This window comes from Sus scrofa, chromosome 3 (assembly GCF_000003025.6).
Source record: "Sus scrofa isolate TJ Tabasco breed Duroc chromosome 3, Sscrofa11.1, whole genome shotgun sequence".
Lineage (NCBI taxonomy): Eukaryota > Metazoa > Chordata > Mammalia > Artiodactyla > Suidae > Sus > Sus scrofa.
The window spans coordinates 35,315,466-35,337,504 of record NC_010445.4 but is presented as its reverse complement, the minus strand read 5'-3'; the positions used below and the strand labels follow the sequence as shown (position 1 = coordinate 35,337,504).

At 45.7% G+C, this 22,039-nt stretch overlaps 1 protein-coding gene across 17 annotated transcripts in view; it reads left to right on the top strand.

The window, feature by feature from the left end:
- RBFOX1 (RNA binding protein, fox-1 homolog 1) overlaps nt 1-22,039 on the top strand; it is a 2,271,070-nt gene that overhangs the window by 1,872,268 nt on the left and 376,763 nt on the right. For 5 of the 17 annotated variants that reach the window (XM_021088073.1, XM_021088076.1, XM_021088075.1 and 2 more), the window contains exon 1: nt 10,153-11,602. The exons of the other annotated variants lie outside the window; for them this stretch is intronic. In XM_021088073.1, coding sequence (XP_020943732.1) covers nt 11,516-11,602 — 87 coding nt within the window. In that variant the 5' untranslated portion in view covers nt 10,153-11,515. Of the gene's footprint in view, nt 1-10,152; nt 11,603-22,039 lie in introns of those variants that run through there. 17 annotated transcript variants of the gene reach the window in all.

The window sequence follows — 22,039 nt, the reverse complement described above, 5'->3', positions numbered from 1 at the left end:
TCTGACAAATAGTAAATGATATATATGCTTTGTTCCCAAACTATTTAAAAATAGGTTGTAATGTTGTAATGTAGAATCAGAAAGGAAATGAGGTCACTCAGGGTGGTTCCTCTTCTGATGTCCCCAGAGTGTCCCCGAAGGGCACTGCTAATCTGGGAAGTTGAAAAGCCCACCTGTCAGAGGATCTCTCTTGCCACCAGCTGCCTGGCCATGACCTCGGGGAGAAACCATTTGCAGCGGTCAGCTCCTTGGCTTAATCTCCTAGATGCTCAGCTGTACAGCTTGGCACAGCTTACTTCTGGGTGCCTCCTATATATGCCTTGGCTGCAAGACCAGACTGCATAGTCTCTGAAAACACAGGCATATATTTCCTACCTCCCCTCTCCCTCAGTGCTGGGTGTGGTGGGTGCTCTTTGCCTCATGCCCACTTGCTGGGTTAATATTGTCTATTTTCTGGCCTGAAGCTGGAGGTGATCATTTCAGCTGGGAGAAGGCAGACTCTGTCTTAGGATGGTGGTTCTTTCTCGGACAAGAAGGCTAAGGATGTGTATTTGAATCTCTTAGTGTCTGACTTGGTTTTACAGTATGGGCTGCCTTCACTCCTCTCCAGATTGTTTGACCTTTTGACCTTCTTGAAAACCTCATCCCTGCTGCGTTATAGTAAGAATTCTTTGAGAGGCAGGGACATGTCCTTGAAGACATAGTGCCACTAAACACGTCAACATGAGTCCACGTGAGAACAGTCCCCTGAAATGTGACCATGAGCCTGATTAAAAGGATTCTGACTCTATCCATGCCTTTCCTTCAGAAAAAGCATAGCGCGTATGTGCTGTGCATTTCAAAATCTGATGGAAGCTAAGCAGCCCCTCAAGGGTCCACAGATGAATTTCAGAGGGACCATCAACTCCCTGCAGTGATATGGAAACTATGTGCAGTTTTATGCGATGAGGGCAAAATTCTCCGAGTGGTCCATGTGTCAGACCTAAGACTTAGGAACCATCTCTTTACCTCCAGAGGAGGCATTTTTATGAGAAAGAGCCAAAGACAAGATGGCCCGAGAAGACAAGGAGACCAGGAGGTTGGAATGGTGCTTCAGCATCACAGATAATGGTCACAGCATCCTCTCCTTAGGGCTTTTTCTCCTGTATCACACCCTCCTCTTTTTTCTCTTCCCAGGGTCACTCTTTGCTGGTGTTCCCACCACCAGCCCCTTTCCGCTGCCATTGGCCTCCTCTTCCTTGGGAGGTATTTTTCTGGTTCCTGATGACTCAGTGAGGTGGGGTTGCCTGGGGGTGGAGGCCAGCCCATCTCCAGACCTTCAGGTTTTGTCTATCTGTTCTTCCTGGACAGGGTCTTGTCTCACTTTTACTTTAATGGCAATTAGGATACTTGAGATTGAGGGAGGGTGGTGGGTAAAGGAGATAAGGAGTCCACTCGGCTTGAGTTTAGTCTAGGCCAGCATTTCTCGGAGTGTGTTAATGATTGGTACAGGCCAAAAAGAGGACTAAAAGGGTTTCTCATAGCAGTTAGGTCCTGGAGCTCTCCGGCCTGTTCAAGGTACAGCTCTGTCATTTACTAGCTGTATTTTCCTGGCTAATGGACGTCTCCTCTCAGTCATTCTGTTTTCTCGTCTGTCATGCAATAAACTTAACAGAATCTACTTCATAGGGGCTTGAGAAGATAATCTGAGATAACACATGTGATGAAATCAGTGCCGAGCTTGGCACCAAGTAAGCACTGAGTACACAGCAACTGAGGTGATAGTGATGATGACGGTCACAAAGATTCTGATGAAGGTGAAGAAACAGAAGGAAGGGAACAAAGACAAGCTGTAAAGAACTTTGCACAGGGACTGACATGATTTATTATTCTCAATAGCCAGATATTCAAATAGATAGCAAGATGGTTGGTTGGATGGATGGATGGATGGATGGATGGATGGATGGAGAGGGAGGGAGAGAGGGAAGGATGGATGGATGGATGGATGGATGGAGAGGGAGGGAGAAAGGGATGGATGTCTGGATGAATGGGTGGATGTGTGGATGGATGGATGGAGAGGAAGGGAGAGAGGGATGGATGGCTGGGTGGATGGGTGGATGGATGGATGGATGGATGGATGGATGGATGGCCGGCAAGGTCATCAAATAAGTTTTAGGTTGTCTGCATCAAACAAAGTCAAACAGATTTCTTCATTTTTCCCCTTGCAAGATTTTTCAGGTACTATTATGAATCCTAAGTGGGAGAGAGCACACGCCAAATTTCCCCCACTTCTTTGGCCATGGAGTTCTTTTTACAATGAAGCATCTTATGAGGTGTCTATGGTGCACAGCTTGCTTTGGGAGATGCCAATCCAGGCTCTTCCCCCCAATCTTGGGGGGAAAGGATGTGTGTAGAGCTCAGGGGGTTCAAAGCCCATTTCCAGGGAGCAGGGGGCACGCGCATGGGGTTTGGGCAGAAAGACCCAGTTATGCATCCTAGAGACTCGTGCTATTTGGAGTGGGCTCTGTACCCAGCTCCTGCAGGGACCTGCATCACACGAGGCGAAAGAGGCAGGCCGGGCACAAAGCACAAGCTGGGGGAGCAGCTGATTATTCATCCCCCATTCTGAGAGTCCCCAGGGAGTATTTGTTTGCCTCAAGCAAGGTCAATACATTCTCAAACCCAGTTGCCATTCATCCCCAGACAGGTCAAGGGTCGGTTCCTGAAGCATTGTTGATCTCAGCAGAGATGATGTGCAGGGTTGATATTCTTAGATTTGCTCATTCAGCCAGTCAGTCTGGCTTTCAGAGGAGAATCAGGTCAAGAAGCACTTAATGATCCAAGAGGACCGCGGTGCTGCCTCCACCACTGGGGGTTCGAGTTTCTAATGATAATCAGCAGCTTCCTCACTTACAAGCCCTACTGGAATTTTCTGTGTGCATCTTCATAACCGTTTGGGGGCAGGGTGATACTCCTGGGTAGGGGTGACCCAGTGTCCTAGATTCTTTGGGTTATTCCTGCTTAAGGGGCACCATCTTCTTCATCCCCATATACCCTCAACTGAATGTGAGATCCTCATGCTTTATTTTCAGAATGCTATCTATGCACAAGTGCTCATCAGCCTGTTCAACTGAATTTTTAGTTTGGATCCTGGAAGAAGAAGGTAAGTTCTGTTCTTATATCACAACAAAAGGCAAATCAAAAATAGCCTTGGTGGAGTTCCCATTGTGGCTCGGGTTTAAGAACCCGACTAGTATCCATGAGGATGTGGGTTCAATCCCTGGACTCGATCAGTGGGTTAAGGATCTGGCATTGCCATGAGCTTCAGTGTAGGTCACAGATGCCGCTCAGATCTGGCATTGCTGTGGCTGTGGTGCAGGCTGGCAAATGCAGCTCCAATTCAACCCCTAGCCTGGGAACTTCTGTATGCCACAAGTGTGGCCCTAAAAAGAAAAAAAAAAATGGCATTTGGAAGCACTGTTTTATTTAACTGATTAATGGTTGAAAGGGAGAAGAGTTTTGATGCTCCTGGTCTGGAGGAGGTCTGATTTGAGCTGGTTTGATCTTTCAGACCAGCTGCTGCTAATGCCAATGTCACTGTGATGACTGCCCACACCCACTAGCTGCCCTGAGCCGGTCCCCCAGCTAAACATGTCTGCCTGTGACTCATTTAAATCTCTAGATTACCTGTAAGATATGGTTACTAATCAAGTTCTTTTACAGATAATAAATCTGAGGCACAGAGAAGTTAAGTAATTAGTACAAGAACACACAGCTAGCACCTAGGGGTCGGGCGATGAGAAAATAGAGTAATGGCATAGCGAGACCTGATGCTTACTTGGTACTTGTCACTTGTGCTCTCCATGCATTAACTCATTGATATGTATGCACAGGACCTAGTTGGCTGGGATGTGCTGTCTCTTCCCAGGCTGTGACTTTCCTGGCTGGATTGGTCCTCTGCTGAGATTGCAGATGAGGTGGCTGTAACCTGGAGAGCACATAGTCTATGGGAGCTTTTCCCAGGGAAGATCTTGCCTCCCTGGTGATTGCCTTGATGTTTCCAGCCTCCCCTCTTCAGGGGACCTACCTGTCAGTCCTCAGCATCAGGACTGTGAGCATCACGTAACATCTAGGGAACTTTTCTTTGAGTTCTGTTTCCCTTTGAGGTAAAGCCCTTCTTTGCTGTGTTCTCACTTTGCATTGGCTTGGATTTGAATGCATGCCTGATGGTGAGTGGAATTTGTCAATTTTGGTTCAAGTCATTGCCCTAGAGTGGTCATTCATCATGATCTAGCAGAGATTAGGGGCATATAGGGGAGAAAACTAGTTAAGAAAGCACATATCTTGCTGTTTAACCTCAGACAAGTCACTGAACCTCTCTGGTCCTCCATCTCCTATGGCAATTCCCAAGTACTTACTGAACATCTCCTCTCTGCCCAGTCCTGCGAGAAAGGAGAACAAAATGATGGGGGAGGAGATAAAGGGGAAGCATACCTGGACAGGATGACCAGCCAGATCTTTACCATATCGGGACAAAGCACTGCTGGTCTTTGCAGGGCTTAGACAAGTAGAGTGGTGATTGTGGAGAAGGTGGGGAGGCTGCCTGGAACACCAAACATGTGGTTGAAGGATGGGGCGTTCATGGGTCATGTGAGGAAACAGAAAGAATGAAGGCTCCTACAGAGACTCCATGGGTGGTACAGGTGTTGCGTTGAGGAAGCTGGCGTGACCTGAGGATTGGATGATTAGGAAACCATTTACGTGGGACATGGAGGACACCCTGAAGAGAAAAGAGAAACTCGCACTTTTTGAACACGTCCCAAGTGCCAGGAACCCCTGTGTGCAGCCTGTCATTTCACGGCAGCAGCGTACCTGAGAGAAGGTACAGGTGTTTCATTTCACCCCGGGAGGAAACTAAGGCTCGGAGCTAAGTATCACATCCCAGATCAAACGGTAAAAAGGATGACAGAGCCAAGATCCCAACCCAGCCTCTCCACCTGGGGAAATTCATGCTTTTGCTACTGTACTCAGATGCCCCCAGGTCACTTGAGAAGACCTTGGGATTCTGTAGCTGTCAGTGGTCTGGAGACCCCTTGTGATTGCTACATAATAGGTAAATGCAGCTCGATTCACACTTGTCCAAAGCAATTGTTGTTCAGTTGGTCATTCTCTGAAAGCATTTTGGGAAACTTCATTTGTCTACTCACTATTCCAGTCACTGAGTGAAGAAAAATGAATGGCATGCTTCTTGATTTGAGCCAGACTACTTTCCAGAAGGTGTTATCACATTTAGTTATTATACAATGCTAATGTGATTTTTAGGACATGGGTGATGGTGCCATTAGTTCTGCCTTGGGGAGTGGGGAAGGCTTTGCAGAAAGTGTGTATTTGACCTAGGCTAGTAATTTTGAATTGAAGGAAGGAAGGTGGGGGAGAGAAGAAGGAAGGAAGGGAGGGAAGGAAGAATGGAAGGAAGGGAGGGAGGGAGGGGGGGAGGGTAGTTCTGCATAGCCAGCATATTTGTACAGAGCCCTGGATTCCTGCAGGTGTCTGACAAAGGCAACTTGCCAGTGTGGTTTGCAGAGAAGAGAGGTTTGTAGAAGGAAGGACAGTGTGTATCAGAGGATAAATTTGGAAAAGTAAAGCTGAGGACGATTGTGAAGGGCCTTGAAAACTATAGGAAATTGTCTGCCACCCACCTTGGCCTAGAAATGGGGAGGTATGGGTAATTAAATACTCTGCGTAAATCCTTATTAGGAGATAACCACTGTTAATATCCAAAAGATAAGCAGGACGATGAAATGTTTTCAGAGAAACACTCCGTTCTGTGCTTTTTGTTTTGTTTTAATGGTCATTTGGCTGCTTTTCAGGAAGTAGGTAACGCATGGGAGGAAGTAGCATGACACTTCCTGATCTGGGAGGAGGCAGACCCTTCCCAGACTTCAGGGATTTGGAGTCCAAGGAAATACGCCCCAAAATCTTGAGATCGTCTAGGCTTTCAAGAGATATTATAGGACTACATTTGTATGAGATGCTTCCATTTGAAAATACTAGCTCTTGGATTTCCCATCGTGACTTTGCAGAAACAAATCTGACTAGTATCCATGAGGATGCAGGTTCTATCCCTGACCTTACTCAGTGGGTTAAGGATCCAGCATTGCTGTGAGCTGTGGTGTAGGTTGCAGATGCAGCTTGGATCTGGCATTGCTGTGGCTGTGGTGTAGGCTGGCAGCTGTAGCTGATTTGACCCCTGGCCTGGGAACCTCCATATGCCATGGGCGTGGCCCTAAAAAAGACAAGACTATAAATAAAAATAGTAGCTCTTTTTTATACAATACAGACAAGTCATCATCATCATCATTATCATCATCATCATCCTTATCTATGAGCTGGATTTGGTCCTTAACGCTGCAGCCAATGTTGGCTAATAGAATCCGTAAGGCAGGGATCCGTCTTCTCTGAATGCTCCCCTTTTCCCAACCTCCAGCCAACACTTGTATGTCTGTCCTCTTTCCTTTTCTTACATGGGTGTTTAAACGTTGTGTGGTTGCTATTCAGAAGGGCTGTGGTGGGCAGCGTTATCCTCATGTTAGCTCTCAGGGTCGGTGTGGAGATGCAGCATTGGACAGTGGGGTGGGGGGGACCACTCTAATCCAGGAAAAGAAAAGAGAGATCAGAAGCTAAGAATGGGGCGTCATCATGAAAGGTGGAGAGAGATGGGAGGCGTTTGTTTTGTTCTGTTTGTTTTTAAAGGATGGTGGATGAGATGGAACTAGGGCAGCTAAAAAAGTAAAAAAAAAGTCTTGATGGAAATCCTTAACACAGGGATGATGGGCAGAAGTGGCAGGAAAGCTAGAAGTAAGTGAAAACGCCAAAGGGAACCAAAAAAAAAAGGAGTGTATACTTGTGATTCTACTGAAGTCTGACTTCCAGAGGTTTGGATAAAATATATGCTCTACATTAAGGGTCAGCAAATCACGGCCTGTGAGCCAAATCTGACCTTTGCCTGTTTTTCTAGGACCCTCGAGGTAAGATTGCTTTTCATACTTTTAAATGGTTGAAAGGAATCAAAAGAAGGCTGTTTCACAATGCATGAAACCTATAGGAAATTCAAATTTCTGAATACATTCACCTATTGGAAACATTTTCAAACGAAAGCAGAAAAATTTTGAGTAGTTGCAACCCGTAGTTTAAGGTCCATGGCACCTAAAACATTTGTCCCCTTCCCTTTTATAGAAAAAATCTTGCCATCCTCTGCCGGTGATGGCCAGAGTGGAAATGATACATGGTCCTTTGTTTGCATTCAGTCGATTTTGGGGGACTACCTATGTTTCCTTGGTGGTGCCATAACCATCTTACCTGTTCTTTGTCTTATTTTTTTTATTCTACATTTTTTAACTTCCTGCAAAATATCATGAGCTTAATTCTATCCACTAGACATTGAGTAGCTAACCATCTACCATGAATCACGGGGAGCAAAGATGCATAGAATGTGGCACCTGCCTTTTAGTGGAAGAACTGGACCCCAGAGGAAAGAATTATAGTCCAGTAGTACTAGAGGCTTCCCATTTATGAAAATGGAACCCATGTAAGAAAAAAAGAGGGAGTTCCCGTCGTGGCGCAGTGGTTAACGAATCCACCTAGGAACACGTGAGGTTGCGGGTTCGATCCCTGGCTTTGCTTAGTGGGTTAACGATCCGGCGTGGCCGTGACCTGTGGTGTAGGTCACAGACGCGGCTCGGATCCCGCGCTGCTGTGGCTCTGGCGTAGGCCGGTGGCTATAGCTCCGATTAGACCCTAGCCTGGGAACCTCCATATGCCGCGAGAGCGGCCCAAGAAATGGCAAAAAAAAAAGACAAAAAAAAAAAAAAAAAGAAAAAAGAGGTTTTGCTTAGCGGTTTTCATTTATTTTTGTTTTATTGTTGCATAACATTTTGGTAGTGGATTTAGAACAAAGATACATTTCATTTATACCATTTCACAGACATGACTCCTATAGTCATAGACGACAGTGAAATATAGATATAAAATGAGAAGCAGAGAAAAATGTGAATAACCGGATCAGGGGTGGTGAGAACAGAAAGATGAAAACACAAATATGCAGTCAGTAAAGACCAATGAAATGGACAGAGGTGAACCTCTTATTGGGCTCAGAGCTTCCTGGCAGTCCAAGTGAAAAGGGTCACAAAACCATTAAGTTTTATTTTCAGAGAGAGGGAAAGGGATACTCATTACTCAGGAGCAGAAAAGCTTTTTTGTCATGGAGTTCTTAAAAAGAAAAGAGAAAATACCCTCTGCAAATAATAGAGCATACACACACACATACACACACACAGAGAACACTATATATATATATATATATAATAGCTAATTATATATAATTTATATGTACATGTATAGATATATATTTATATGTACATGTATAAATATATATGTCTATATGTCCTACATGTACAGGCATACTCCATTTTATTGTGCTTTGCAGATATTGCATTTTTTATAAATTGAATGTTTGTGGCAAATCTGTGTCAAGCAAGTCTATGGGCACCATTTTTTAAAGAGCATATGCACACTTCTTGTCATATTTTGGTAATTTTCTCACGATTTCAAACTTTTCATTCTTATTCTGTTTGCTGTGGTATCTGATCCGTGATCTTGGGTGACACTACTCTAACTATCTGAAGATTGAGAAGGCAGTGCCTATTTTAGCCCTCAAGTATTTTTATTTTTTTGCTTTTTAGGGCCGACCTGTAGCTTATGGAGGTTCCCAGGCTAGAGGTCAAATCAGAGCTGAATTTGCTGGCCTACACCACAGCAACACAGGATCTGAGCCCCATTTGCAACCTACACCACAGCTCATAGCAGCACCAGATTCTTAGCCCACTGAGTGAGGCCAGGGATAGAACCTGCATCCTCGTGGACACTAGTCAGATTCATTTCCGCTGTACCACAACGGGAACTCCTATCAAGTATTTTTAAATGAAGCTGTACTTTTTTTTTTTTTAAGAACTAATGCTATCACACACTTAATAGACTACAGTATAGTGAAAACACAACTTTTAGGTGCAGTGGGAGGACAAAAATGTGTGTCACTTGCTTTATTGTGATAATCATTTCATCATGGGGTCTGGGGTCCAACCCGGAATATTTCCAAGCCTACCTGTAACATATTTCTGAAATATGTTAAAAAGCAACATAGTCATACATAGAATAATCTTTTGTACTCCTGTAACTCTACAGTTTCCAAAATACTCTAACCATTCTGCTGCCGGGAACACTCCTGGTGAAGGGTGAGTGGGTCTTGTCACTTCTATACTACGTTCAGGACACAAAGTCTAAACATGTGCATTTCTGGCCTTTGTGATTGAATTAAGTGTCCCGCCTCCTGGTCCAGCAGTCTTTCCGCTTTATAACACCAGAGACATAATTCATTCCGCCTCAGACCTTACCAAAATGAGGAAACCTACCCCCCTCACCCGCCCCCGGAAGCTGTCTCATGGCCACCCCGCTGTCCCCCCCTGGTAACTTCTCAGAAGCACAGTGTTGAAAGTCAGAGTCAAAAGCTAAAGTTAGCAACAGTATCAGGCTGTTAAGTAAGAGGGGTCAACTCGCAGCTGTTCCTGGAGCTCTCCGAATCGTAACAACGTGGCCACTTTGATACCTGAGAATCAATTACAGAGAAACCTTGTCAAGATGGCCAAAATGCAGCCTTAAATAATTGAATTCTCTGCCAAACGCTGTCCGGTATCGTTATCTAGAAATGTAATTATGCAGCTAAATCAAGCAACTAAAATTAGTGTAGTGTAAAAACACCTTGGCGATCTAAAAGTGGAGGAATTGACATTTGGATTTAGAAAAAGCCGATAGCTGAATATGTTTTGCGGTTTCTGAAGCTCTCCCAGTTTCGACAGAATCTATATCCCATGTCCTGTTTCGAGTTAGAGGTGGAATGTGGCAGGCAGATGCTGGGTTTGAAGGTGATTTTTCCGTGATCCCTGGCCTTGAACATGAGTTGAGTGGACTTTCTTCCTGCTCTCAAAATCAGGGAACTCTCTGCACGCCCACGTGCTTTCCAGATAGGCAGATTAAAAGCGTGGCAATTTGAATGCTCTCTGCGCCTTCGATCTGAACTCAAAGACGTGCTTGTAGCAGGCATCGGTAGAAAAACAGGAAACCTAGGATGAGAGTGGCAAAAATTATACACATCATGTATTGTGCCCATCATGATAATGATGCCAACCACTTCACTTGTCACAAAACCCTGTGAGGTAGGGCCTGTTGTGGTCTTGTTTTCCATAGGAAGAAACTGAAGTTCAGAGATGCTCAGCAACTTGTTCAATGTCACACAGCTCTTAGGTAGGACCCACAAGTCAGTGGAATTCCCACTCAGGAAATCCCATAGGATTTCATCTATTCCCATGTAACTACTGTATCCCAGGCAGTAGTCAGGTGTTTGGATATTTTCAAACATTAGAAGGATGTCAAATATTCGCCGGAATGTACTTCTCATATCTGTCGTTTGGGTGTACATTAGCTATGCCTTTGACCTCTGGGAACAGGAGCCATCTCTTACTAAGAGGTTGCATGTTAATATGTGACAGTAGAGAGCTCAAAGACAAAGGCTGTTATAAAAATATTTTTAAAGGCTTCCAAAGTTCTATTACAGAAAGAAAGACTCTATGGAAATAGTGCCCTGATCAGGAACTGAGTTTGTTGCCTGGCACTGCCTCTTACAAGGGAGGGGCTGTGAGCCCTGTGTTCAACCAGTGTAAGCCTCATTTTCCCTGTGGACCTGTAACGGATTGTAGCTACGTGGGAGACGTGTGAGAATGAAATTACAAAACACATGTAAATAATTTAACTCCCCTCTGTGTGCAAAGCACATAGTGCAGATATGAGCCGGTGGTGTTACTGTATTATTTGCACAGACCACCCCTTTAAAACTCGAGAGAGACAGAGGATAAGACACTCGATGCAGTATCTTCCTGGTTTCTTTTTGATCAGGACCAGAGGCTGCCCACATTCCCCTCCTTAGGTTTTGAGTGGCAACCGATAACCGTATCAATTTATGTTTCTCGGTTTTCCTCTCTAAGCATCCCACTCAGACTTTGTGCCTCGCCTGTGGTCCAGATTCATCAGAAAGAGCCCCAATCTCCTAACCTGACCACCGCCACCCCCGCCTCCCGCCCCAGCCGCTCCGTCTCTCTCACTCTCGCTGAGAACTAAATTAACGACGAGTATTTGGTTAGTCATGTTAGGCAAGCCGTTCCCAAAATAGAACCTTCCATTTTGGTAGCTTCAACTCTGCAGCTGCTGTGTCTCTTCGTCGTCTGGGAAGAAACCTTTCACATGAAGGGTTGCTGATGCTGATTTTCTTTCTCTCCCCTCTCCGGGTTGATGAGCGCTCGGCTCCTGACGGAAGCGACCTGGCTCTCTGCTTGGTGGTGCAGAAGAAGTTGGGTCCCTAGATTCCCCCCCCCCACAACTCTCCATTGATGCGTTGAGCTTCCGAGGGAATCATACCTTCCCGTAAAGCATGTTGCCTTCTCAAGGAGTCCTCCTGCATCCCTATGGCGTGCCTATGATTGTTCCAGCAGCCCCCTACTTCCCCGGACTGATCCAGGTAATTCAAGGCCACTGCTAGCAAGCAACTTAACTCCAGCGCGCTCAGAGTAATAATTGGAATTTTTATGGTTGAGAAAGCAAACACTTTTAATACAGGAAAAAGCCCTCGTGTAGTCAGTGGGAAGACAGTAGGAAATCAAAAAGATGGATCACCCTAATCTGGCTATTGACATCTCTCATGGCTGAATAAATGGTGTAGTTGAGCTATATTTGCTTGTATTGATCGGGCTGCTGTTTAACATTCATGCCTTTGCTGCAGGAGGTTGACCACGGGGCAAAGGATCTGCTCTCCTTTCCAGCTTTCTGAGGGACTCAGTCTCCCAGAGCAGATCATGAGGCAAAGCAACTGATCATGAGGTGACTTGGTTAAGAGCGGTCACCCAGGAAATAGAAGAAGTATGAAATCTGCCTTAATCCTATGTCCTCCTCCACATGGATGGTCTATTTTCCTGGAGGCGCCGGGACTGCCCCCACCTTGGGTTGAGCGGGGGAGTGGAGGCAAAAAGGAACACTCCGTTGATGGTTAATTTAGGAAGTTCAGAGATTATTCTAGAAATCCCTTACCAGCTGTTTACATCTTACTGATGGTAAGGAAGTGGAGGATTGAAATGTGTGTTGGTTTTACCTTTAAGGCTATTAATTCTTTGTTGGGAGATCGCCTACCAATAAGATCTCCGGGGCTTTTATTTTCCTCATTATAAGTTTGCCTTTTTAAGCAAGTGTTGGCCTCTGGTGTGTCTGAATTTCTCTGAGGAAAACTAACATCTCACAGAGCCTAGGCATCATAAGAAACCTGGATCTTTCCTGTTGTGGTTTGTTTGTTGTTTGTTTGGGTTATTACTCTTTGTAATAAGTTCTGTATCTCGTTTCTCCAGGAAAGAAAAACCATGTGTAGTTAGGATGTCCTTTTTCCTTCACCCTGTGCTCTCCTCCACGATGTTTTAAAATTCTTCAACACCCTCATTCATTAAGTAAAATTAAGCGAGGGTTCTGATCGAACAGGCTTTTTTTTTTTTTTTCTTTTTCTTTCTCTTGAATGTTGTCGTTACCTCTTGTAAACTATAAGAATTTTGGTGATTAGAGCCATACAGGCGGTGATTCTAAGTACAAACAAAAACATTCTGCCATCCCAGATTAATGGCCGTTGCTCATTTCTGGAGGTTCTCAAACTGTATGTGTAAATAAATGGACTGCCTGGAGAATGGTCTTTAGCAACATGGGAATTATTCCATCCTTCCGGGCATAAGCGGTCCAGTGTGGCACACACAGAGTCTGAATAGGACTCCGTGGCAAACTGGAAGGGAGGTCTTTTGCTTCCACTGGGGAGAAGGTTATCTGTTGGAATTTTGTCAGACCCTCTGCCGCCCCGTCCGATAAATAATTACAAGCAAATCGTGCCCTTCACTCTATGCTGATTGATGCTGAAATTGCTTTTGAAAGTTCTCATAAGTTCCTGTTATAGATTAAGTGCCGGTGTAGGAAAAATACGGCACCCACTGAAATGGGTGAATGTAATCAGGCTTAATGGACTCGAGAGCTTGTTGGGAATTAAATAACTATCGATTTGCTGGAATGTTGCTGTCATTACGAAATGCCACTCTGGACGTATTACCCCAGTGATAGATGAGAAGACACACGGGCCAGCTGAGAAATTGGGGAGGCCCAATTTCTTCCTCCTTTGCAAAGCGTTTGAGAAGCGTATCGGGTTATTTTTGGAAGGAACGAGTGATTTTACTTGCAAATCTTCGCCAGATCATGCTTTGTTTTCCCCAGTGACACCTCTGGTAACTAGTTACCTGTAAGTCAGGAAAGCAGTGCAGCGGGAGGCTTGGACCAGCTGCTGTGGCATCCTTCATCTTCTTCCTCTCCTACCCCCTGTGGATCACATTGAGATGCTATGGGCAGGAGAGACTGGCCTTATTTCTGGGTTTCTGAGACAGCCTGTGTTATTTATCCACTGGCATCAAGGAACTCAAACACTCCATTGAAGGATCATTTGCTAGCAGGGGAAAGGCAACTCAAAATGAGAAAAACCATAACACGCTCACACACACACCTGCATGCACCTGCACACGCACACACACGCCTTTCAGCTGATGCTTCCTTACATCCTGGTAGACTGTATCCGCTTGCTTACCACTTCGTTGGTCCTGTGGGTTTCTTCCCAACTCTTTAAGACACAAGGGTTTTCCTTAGGGAATTCAAGTGCTACTCACATCTTCATAACTTGATCAGCAAGACATTCAAATGATCCAGGATAGAATGTGCATCTCTTGTCGGTAATAAGTTCCCTGTGATTGGAGATGTGCAAACAGAACAGTGGTGGCCGCTTCGAAGGGTCGTTGTGTCGGAATTTGAGATTCCTCTCAAGGTCATTCCAACCTAAAGAGCAAGTGATTCTGTGGTATGAGAATTTCCCCCTCATAATCCTTTCAAGTGCCACTGTTTTTATCGTCTGGTTTTTGTCTGCTCAATTAAACAAAAAATAATTGATTGGACATCATAAGAGTCTTTCAAGAGAGTATCACCTCATCCTGCCAAGGCTGTGAGTGAAGGTGTTTCCTAATACTTCTAGAGAATGTTACTCACTGGGGTCTTTTGTCCCAAGAGCAGAGTCAATAGTGATGACGGAGCCCAATTGCCCTCGCCTGGAAAAACTAGAGTGTTTGCCATAATGGATCTCCAGAATGCACCATTTGATGTCTGAATTTGTTGAATATACATCAAGATGGATAGACTTTTTTCCTTCTAGCCCTGTAAAGAATGGCAGAGTGGCTGGGGGGGGTGGTGGGTATTGAGCTGAAGCAGTGTGGACAGTTTCATGAGTAGGGAGAAGCAGAAGAGGAAGAGGGCAAGTATTACCAAGTGCAGTGTGTGAGCATCTCTTCCTCCATGGCTGAAGATCTTAATCTTGTTATCTCTGGATAAGAACCAATGCCTGTTCCCACTGAACCTCTGTTTACTTCTCCATTTCCAACCAGACCCATTTCAAGTCCAAGAAGCCACCGAGAGGATGTTCCCCAGCCATGGACCATGGCCACACAATGCCAAATAATATCATCCAGACAACACCTCTGTCTCTAACTAGTCTGGTTAGTGTTTGGATCTGGTGAGCCCTTGGCTCTGGATTCACATTCAGACCTGAGCCCCTCGCTCTAGATGTTTGTCCAGCAATTATGCCCTTTGCGCACCATAGCTAGATCATTCGTCACACCAGGACATGTCATTCTCATCTCATCCAGTTATTACAGATCAGGTCAGGCGACTGTTTTCCTAGACGAAGGATCGTGTAAACAGAACCCTATCCATCTCACCATGTGTTCGCTCATTTAATTATTCCTTCACTGTACACATATCCCATATCAGGCACTGTTCTAGGCACCTGCTGGACAAAAGTGGCAGTTAGAGCCACGGACCTGGGAGTTCACAGCTCAGGGGAAGAGAATGTTATAGATTCAAAATCCAATGTCACGGTAAAAGCAACAGGAAAGCGGGAGAGGTGATCCTCATTGAGTCCTTGCTATGTGCCAATGCTTAGCAGTACTTGGCAATCCTTAGCAATACTTGGATCTCTTATCTCTCTTTGTTCTCACAAGCCAGTAGCCCCCGTTTATCTGAGAGGACAAGCCCCAAAAGCCCCAGCTGATACCTGAGATGGTGGAAGGGTGGACAGTACTGGACTCTGCCTCTTCCATGTTTTTTCCTGTCACACATACTGATGATAAAGCTTAACTTATAAATTAGGCACAGTCAGAGGCAAGCGACAATAACTAATGATAAAATAGAACTGTTCTAACAGTGTGCTGCAGTGACAGTTATGTGAGGATGGGCCTCCCCGTCTTATTGTACAAAGTTCACACCTTTTCCTTCTTAACCAACCCCTCATCCTGCACTGTAACTTCTGCGATTTGAGGTGCAACAGCGAATCTGGCACCGATTTCTTTTTCCCTTCTTTGAAATTTTGCAAATAGAAGATTCGTTCTTATCCTAGATCTTAGCCATCTCGGCATATGATTTTCTTTCCTTTAGAAATTGAGAACATTCACCTTTTCCTGTGAAGGAAGCACGCTGACAAAGACGTGTCTCTTTGTCAGTCTGAACGGCCAGCATCTCTCCTCTTGCACTCTGGGGCCGTTATTAAGTAAAACAAGGGTCACTGGCACCTAAGAACTGCAATAACGTGATAGGTGCTCTGATAACAAAGACTGATACTAAGCAACCAATGGGTCCTCTGGGCAAGGAGTTGTCTGCATCCTGGACAGGACAGGATGGGACAGGGTGAGATGGCACTACTCAGAATGGCACACTTAAAACTTAGCAGTTGTTTACGTCTGGAATTTTCCCTTTTTTTTTTTTTTTTTTTAGGACCGCACCTGCAGCATGTGGAGGTTCCCAGGCTAGGGTTCGAATCAGAGCTGCAGCTGCCCCTGACAGCCACAGCAACATGAGATCCAAGCTGCCTCTGTGACCTACATACCCCACAGCTCACGGCAACGCTGGATCCTTAACCCACTGAGCAAGGCCAGGAATCGAACCTTCATCCTCAAGGATACTAGTCAGATTCATTTCTGCTACACCACAATGGGAACTCCAGGAATTTTCCATTTTGTATTTTTGGGCTGTGGTTGACCTGAGGTAACTGAAACCTGGGATAGAGAAACCATGAAAAAGCGGGGCTACTGTCACCCTAACATTTTACCATCCTTTATCTATAACTTTAAATTCCAAAATGTTCTGAAAAGCAGGGGAGGGGGCTTTGGGGTGTAGTTTGGCACCAAAATGCATTTTGGAAGAAAACTTGACCTGAAATGATGCATGGCTATTTATAGACTTTCTTTACCCCACTTGGTGTGAATATTCATATATTTGGCTGTGGGAATATTTTTGTGTTTGATTTCAGAGCCTTGTCCCAGACCCTGCTGAGAGTGTTACATAATCGATGTTTCCACTGAAATGCTTTTCTGGAAAAGAAAATGCAAAAAAAAAAAAAAAAAACCAAATCTGAATTTTAAGATATGGGTGACCTCGAGGGTCACAGACAAAGACCACAGTCATGTGCTCTTATGCCCTTTCTGTACAAGTGATGCTGACACTTAGAGAAAGGTTACTTGCCCAAGGTCACAAGGGCTATCAGTGACAGGGCTGAGCTTTGACCTAGGTCTGGTGGACCAGAGCGTTCCCTCTTAATCACTGATCCATGGTTGAGGTGTATCCATGGGAGATCTCGTCAAAACACCACAGAGGAAGGAGGTGGATGTCTCTTGGAGTAGGAAAGGGGGTGGTTCAAGGGGGAAAGATGGCATTTGAGTTCGGTTGTAGAGAACCCACAGACATTCCCTGGGAAGCCGAGGAGAAAGCCTTTGCAAGCCAAGCAGACAACTTGGAATCTATGGCGTTGGGTGGACACATGGAGCTAGAACTTAACCATCACCCCTAATCCCTATTGTCACTGTGGGATTTGACATTGTTTAAACCCGGGTCTCAAACACTCAAAGAATGTGGGTCTAAAGGAGCTGGGAGGAATCTGGGAAATGGAACTCCTAGGTTCCGAATCTGTGTGTGCTCACATAGGAATGGGCTCTGAAATACCCTTCTATGAATGTAGCAGGTGCACAGTGAATTCCTTGGAGTTGAGCCTCGATCACGCTTTGCCGTCCTTTCTCTCTGAGCCAGTCAGCTCTCTGAAGGCTGTGTTTTCCAACTTGTAAACCACAGAACTAGATGGTAGCAGAGAAATGCTGATTAATGCCTTCTTGACGTGGATAGCAATGGTACAAGCAAACCTCGCAGTCTGGATTTTGAAGTAGAAGTCCGTGTCATCAAACTGGGCAATGTATTTAATGAGAGATTTTCATAGGTATATGTACCAAGACTTATCAAGGGAAGAGTTTTCAAGGGGAACCAGAAATAACCATTTCTACAGAAAGGTAGAGAAAGGTGGCAGGAGTGTGCAGGTCATTTGGGTAAATATAAAAGAAACTCATTTTGCTTGGTGGCTGGTGGAGCCATTTTCAGATCTTGATTGCTGCCCTGCAATGTTATCTACATGTTTGGAGTATCTGCTGATTGGGAAAGAAATCAGAATGCACGCTTGATATGAGTGCTGGTGGCGTCATTTACTTTGAGGCTGCTCCATCTTAGTCACTAAGTGACTTTTCTGTGCTGCCAAAGAGGCCGTGTCAACAGCAGACTAAATTAAAGAGTCAGGGAGGTGGCAAAGAGAATTTGGAGTCAAACAGGTCCAGGTTGATATATTGGCTCTGGCATTTACTAAGTGTGTGGCCTTGGGCTCGTCAATTAACCTCTCCAAGGCTGTTTTCTCAGCGACAAAATGAAAACAGGAATACCTGTCTGTCAGAGGGGTTGTGAGCTTTAAACGAGGTCCATCTCTTCATCAGCCATTATTTATCGAGCACCTACTGTATGCCAGGTGGTGAACTAGGAGTGTGGGTGATGAGTCAGAAGAGAAAACACACAAGACTCATTTTCAATATGAATCTTTTATTCTAATATATGGGAAAGGTCTGCCTTATGTGTGTATATACATATATATGCATATATACAAATATTTATATATGTTGTTTATATTGTTCTGAAGAGAGAGGTGATGTGTTTAATCAGAACTCTTTTATCTTAAGGTGACAGCAACCAAATTCTTATTGGTTAGAGGGGGAAGTGAAAGTGTCCAGCTTCAGGCACCATTCAATTCAGCACTTCCAGCAGCTGAAATCTTGCCTCCCTATGACTCGACAGTGGTTATCTGGACCTGATCTTCTTCCATAAACACACCCTGTCCAAAGATGCTTCCAGAAATTCCAGGCTGACATCCTAACCAATCTTAGCATGTCTCTTTCCCAGCTGCAAAAATCCCAGGTGGTGGAATTATCTTGGCTTCTCTTGCAGACCACGTCCATCCAAAAATCAATCGTCCTGACTCTCCTGGCCCGTATTGAGCTGGGGGTTGGGGTCAGCCCCAGCTGAGCTGGACAGACTACACATGAAGCAACAGTCAGATTCCTGTTATTCAGTTAGGATGCGAGACTGACAGAAAACCAGGTTCTCAACTCTTTAAGAGCTATTACAATTATCTCAATAGTCAAACGATTATAAACATCCAAACATGGCTTTTCCTCCCCCACACCTTGCCCACAGCCTCCCCAGGGAAGACATCGGTGTGTTTCTCATCTTATTTATCCGGATGCTTTTTTCTCAGTGATCATTTTCACCAGGCAATAGACTATCATCCAGTAAGTACATCTTGCTTCTTCATTCACGGTCGGATGAATCCAAGGCAGATATGGCAGTTTCATGTAGCATCTTCCCACCTAGACTAACACGAGTAGTGTCTCCTACCAGGGTAATTTTGAGATGTCCCCACCTTCTACACCATGGACTAGGGAAGTAAAGACACTCTGACAAGAACCTGGAGTAGCACCATAATTGAGGCAAGATGGGGTTCCACACATCAGACAACCCCATCCCTTCTTTTTTCATTAGCAATACGTACATCAAGAAATATATACACGGGAGTTCACATCGTGGCTCAGAGGAAACAAATCTGACTAGCATCCATGAGGACGCAAGTTTGATCCCTGGCCTCGCTTAGTGGGTTAAGGATCCGGCATTGCCATGAGCTGTGGTGTAGGTCGCAGATGCAGCTCGGATCCTGCATTAGTGTGGCTGTGTCATAGGCCAGTAGCTGTAGCTCCTGTTCGACCCCTAGCCTGGGAACTTCCATATGCCACTGGTGCGCCCCTGAAAAAAAAAGAAATACATATAAAGAGAATCTAAAGCCCTCCAGGTATTAAGTTTGAAATTATGTGGCCCTTCTATCGTCTCAAAGCGCTCCAAGATGCCAGCAACCTGCCCCATTCTGTTGCATAGAGATGCACTTTTTTTTTTAATTAAAAGATTAAAGGGACACTGTCAATCTCTCCTGATTAATAGCAGTCCTATAAAAAGGATGTGTTTCTGCAGCAGCCATCTGTCATTTTGATCATTTTAAAGGCATGCTATATCAGCAAGTATGCTTTTTATAATATGCTGGCATGGGGCAAACTGGGCTGGAGAGCCTTGTGGATTTCACACTCCCCTTTGCTGCTTGGGTGTTCAGCAATCTGAGCCTTTCATCGTGAAGCAGAGCCCCCTCCCTGGCTTTTAAAGGTTGTTTTGGGTAAGTGCTTTCCCTGGCTGACTTAGGATGAAGAAACTCACCCCTATTTATGTTTCTCTCCCTTCTAAAGATAGACCCATCACACATGCATCCCACCCGCATACAAGCAGCCGGCTCATCCACTTGATTAACTGCTGAGCCCTAAGAGCTGTCCAGATGCAATAAACTCAATGCTTGGAGGATCTTTTCCTCAGGGCAACTGGGACCACTGTCTTCTGCAAAGCCCAGCTTCTAGCTTGAGTTCTTCAGGCTTATGAAAGTAGGAGGCAGAGCTGTGGTGAAATTCCTCCATCCATTCATCCATTGTGATAATGACTTACAGACCATGGGTTCTACAGTGAGAGCCCTTCTAAGCTCTGGAGACATTGAAATGATTGGGACTCTGTCTCTGTCCTCAGAGATAGCTTAGATGGCCACAATGTCGGCCATAGAGTCAGAAGTGACCCATGACTGCTTGAAGGTAGAACCCTCTAGAGTCTGAGCCCCTCTCACCCCACCCAGCAAGAAGTCTTTACTGCTGTCAGCTGCACTGTAGGTATGTTGTCCATCTTTCCCAAATGACAGGGCTTCTGGTATGTTCCAGGGGAGCAAGAGTGGTTTTGGTTCGTTGGTCTGATTTTGGTCTTTGGGGTTTTTTTTTGGTAGGGAAGGATGACAACAGGAGCTCTGCCTCCAAAGCAGCAGCCAGCTCTGCTCTGTCCTACCTCGCACTGGCTCAAGAGTCACACAGTGGTGTTGGGGGCATGGCCGCCCTGGGAGAAGGTCACCTCCCTCAGTTGTTACCTTTACTTCCATTCTCTAATCCATGTTGGTGCCCAGAGATGGGGGGAATCAAGATGGAGGAGGCTGGCACATTCCACAGGGTTCTCACTGCTCTCTGAACAGCTATTTCTTCTCATCTCCTGAGGTAGCGTAGTTAAGGATTCAGATCAGAAAATGGAGAGAATGGGCTGCAGACCCATGGGTCTGGCCGTGACCCTCTCTTGGTGACTTTGGGAACGTGGTTCTCAGAGCCTTTGCTTCCTCATCCGTGAAATGGGACTAATATCCCAGGGTCTCTGCCTCCCAAAGTCAGTGTCAGGAATAAAAGAGCTCAAGGCTGACCACCCCCACCCAGGGCCTCTGCAGTCCAGCCATGATGACATAATTGCCTCAGCCCAACCTGAGCCCCTGTGAGATACGGGACTCACCTCTCTGAGCACCTGCTGTCTCTACTTGACATCAGGGATAGTCACATCCACTTCTAAAGGGAGCCCTGAGGATTTGATGCAATGATGTTTATGAAGGAGCCAGTGCAGCACCTGCTTCTTGTAGGAACTCCATAGTGGTTGGCCAGCATCGCTGTTGTCATGGTTTTTTGCTGATATCCTGGGTTGCTGCTGTTTTGTTCTCGTATGAAGATGCTCTGGGTTTGGAGGTGGGTGGGCATGTGTGCAACTCTCTGCTCCTGGTCTCCGTGGAGATTCCTGATAACCAGGGATGCACATTTTTGGTGCAGCTGAACAGAGTGGGGCACAGTCGGGGGTACCCCACCCTGGGCCTTGACAGCCTTAACTCATGACCTCAGGCAACATGAAACCCACAGCCTCTCTCCCTGCCGAAGTTAAGAGCCTGGGGAGACTGGGCTGCTAGACACACGTGCAGTGGGAGGCACAGGTCTCAGTCATGTGGAATCCCTGCCCAAATCTTTATTCACTTGCTGGGCTGGGACTGGGGCTGGGGGGAGGGGGAGGGGGGATTTTGAAGGGAAAAAGAGAGGCTCATCCCCTCTCCTCCATGTGGCCACAGCCTTCTGGACAGACTCTTTGGGACCACCCACACCCCTGTTCCATGCAGCTCCTGGCACACTGTGGGCGCTTAATAAATGTTAAATAATAAGAATAGCTCCCATCTGTCAGTACTCAGTGGCAGGGAGGATGTGTGAGCACAGGATGGCCGACTGGCACTGGGCAGCTGGTGAGGAGACTTTGGGGTTAAAAAAAAAAAACCCAGCTCTGAGTCCCTTGGAGGACTTCCTGCACCCAGGGTTCTGCTAGTCCTGTTACTGATCAGCACCCAGGCAAGTTCATTAACAATGCAGATGTCCACTCTGAACACCAGATCTTCTCCATCAGAAGTCAGGGAGCGGGGCCCGGGGAACTGCACACCTCCTGGGTAATCCCGGGTTTCCTGTGAGCAGCTGGATTCAGGAACTGGTGTTGACCAACAATGCAGGGGCTTTGTTAGGGTTTAAAAGGGGTGGAGAATCTGCCCTCTGCACAG